Source organism: Triticum dicoccoides, unplaced genomic scaffold, assembly GCF_002162155.2.
Source record: "Triticum dicoccoides isolate Atlit2015 ecotype Zavitan unplaced genomic scaffold, WEW_v2.0 scaffold225900, whole genome shotgun sequence".
In the NCBI taxonomy this organism is placed as follows: Eukaryota; Viridiplantae; Streptophyta; class Magnoliopsida; order Poales; family Poaceae; genus Triticum; species Triticum dicoccoides.
Genome location: NW_021243913.1, coordinates 1 through 1,509, shown reverse-complemented (window position 1 = coordinate 1,509; position 1,509 = coordinate 1). Strand labels below are relative to the sequence as shown.

The window sequence follows — 1,509 nt, the reverse complement described above, 5'->3', positions numbered from 1 at the left end:
CCCTAAATTTTTTATGTGCTCAAATTTGCCCCTAAAAAGCATTTTAAGTCACAGGAATGCCCTTCCAGCTGGTCAAAGTTGTTTGATCAAAACTTTGAAATTCATAACAAATTCATATGAACTTAGAAGAATGCAAAATAAGATATCAAAATGCTCATAAAAACAACACCTATATGCACATGCCATTTACGTTCATGGCAAAAGCACTCTTTAAAGCTTTTTAGGGTTTATAATATTAAAAAACAATTTAGGGTGAATTCAAATAAATGCACATGTAGGTGAGGAGCGTAAATGACATGCGCGTATAGGTGATGTTTTTATGAACATTTTGATATCTTATTTGCATTTTTCTGACTTCGTATGAATTTTCAAAGTTTTGGTCAAACAAATTTGACCAGATGAAAGGGCATTCCTGCGACTTAAAATGCTTTTTAGGGGCAAATTTGAGCACATCAAAAATTTAGGAGTAAATCTGAGAGTGTGCGCAAATTAGGGGCATAAATGTAAATGTCCCAAATTATATCCCATCTAGCATTATCCAGAACATACCTCGATGAATCTGCCAAGGTTAGGTCTGCCCCCAACGATATCATAGTTCTTGATGCCAGAATAGGATATCTGAAGCCTTTCGATGAATGGCACATATGCAATGTCAACCTAGAAAGAATATATATCACAGCAAAACCATGTATTTCAAAAACACAATTCTTCTGAAATCTTCTATGAGGTTTGGCCATGGACAAGAGGAAAGGGAACCCCTGATGTAGTGACGTACACATACCAGACTGAACTGGTCAAGGAAGAATGGGCCATCGCTGAACTTCCCTAGGGCAGCTTCTATTTTATCAACAGCGGCAACTAATGATAGATCAAACAAGGTGAAATGTGAGCACAAACTGCATGCAGCCTTTCAATATAGAACATCTCAAACAAACAAACATGTTGTAAGTAGTGCACTGTTCTTCTGTTTTTGTTTACCAACTTCGTCGGTCACATCTCCCTTGGAGCGTAGGCATGAGAAGAAAGCGCTGGCATTGAAACTGTCACTGTACGCAAGGAGTTCCTCAGCAAACTTCTTCTTTGCAGAATCCTAGTGGTTCACCACATCAGGAATGCAAACTTCAGTTCCACTGAAAACAAGGAACATGTGTATGTGTCTCTTACATGAGGGAGCAATTCTGGGCCATCGAAATTGTCGTCGATGTACTTAAGCAGATTCAGGCTCTCTCCTTTCACTTGCTTGTTGTACTCCAGGGCAGGTACCTGTATATCCAACATAAAGAGATGTGTGCATGAAAAGAAATGATAAATACTACTCCCTCTTTCCCGAAATAACTGTCTCAACCATACTATAATTTTATACTAAAGTTAGTACAAAGTTGAGACACTTATTTTGGGACAGAGGGAGTATATCACATATATACAACTCCCCCGTTCCTAAATATAAGTATTTTTAGACGTTTCAAATGTACTTCAACATACAGATGTATGCAGACATATTTTAGAGTA

General features: G+C 37.8%; 1 protein-coding gene across 1 annotated transcript; it reads right to left on the bottom strand.

Moving 5' to 3' along the window:
* Positions 1 to 549: 549 nt before the first annotated feature.
* Positions 550 to 1,263, bottom strand: LOC119345323 (protein IN2-1 homolog B-like; the record flags this gene model as incomplete). The annotated part of the gene is made up of 4 exons (XM_037615448.1): positions 550 to 657; positions 782 to 858; positions 979 to 1,090; positions 1,165 to 1,263. Coding segments are annotated over 4 exons (396 nt in total), but the record flags the coding sequence as incomplete, so codon positions are not given.
* Between the last annotated feature and the right edge of the window lie 246 nt (positions 1,264 to 1,509).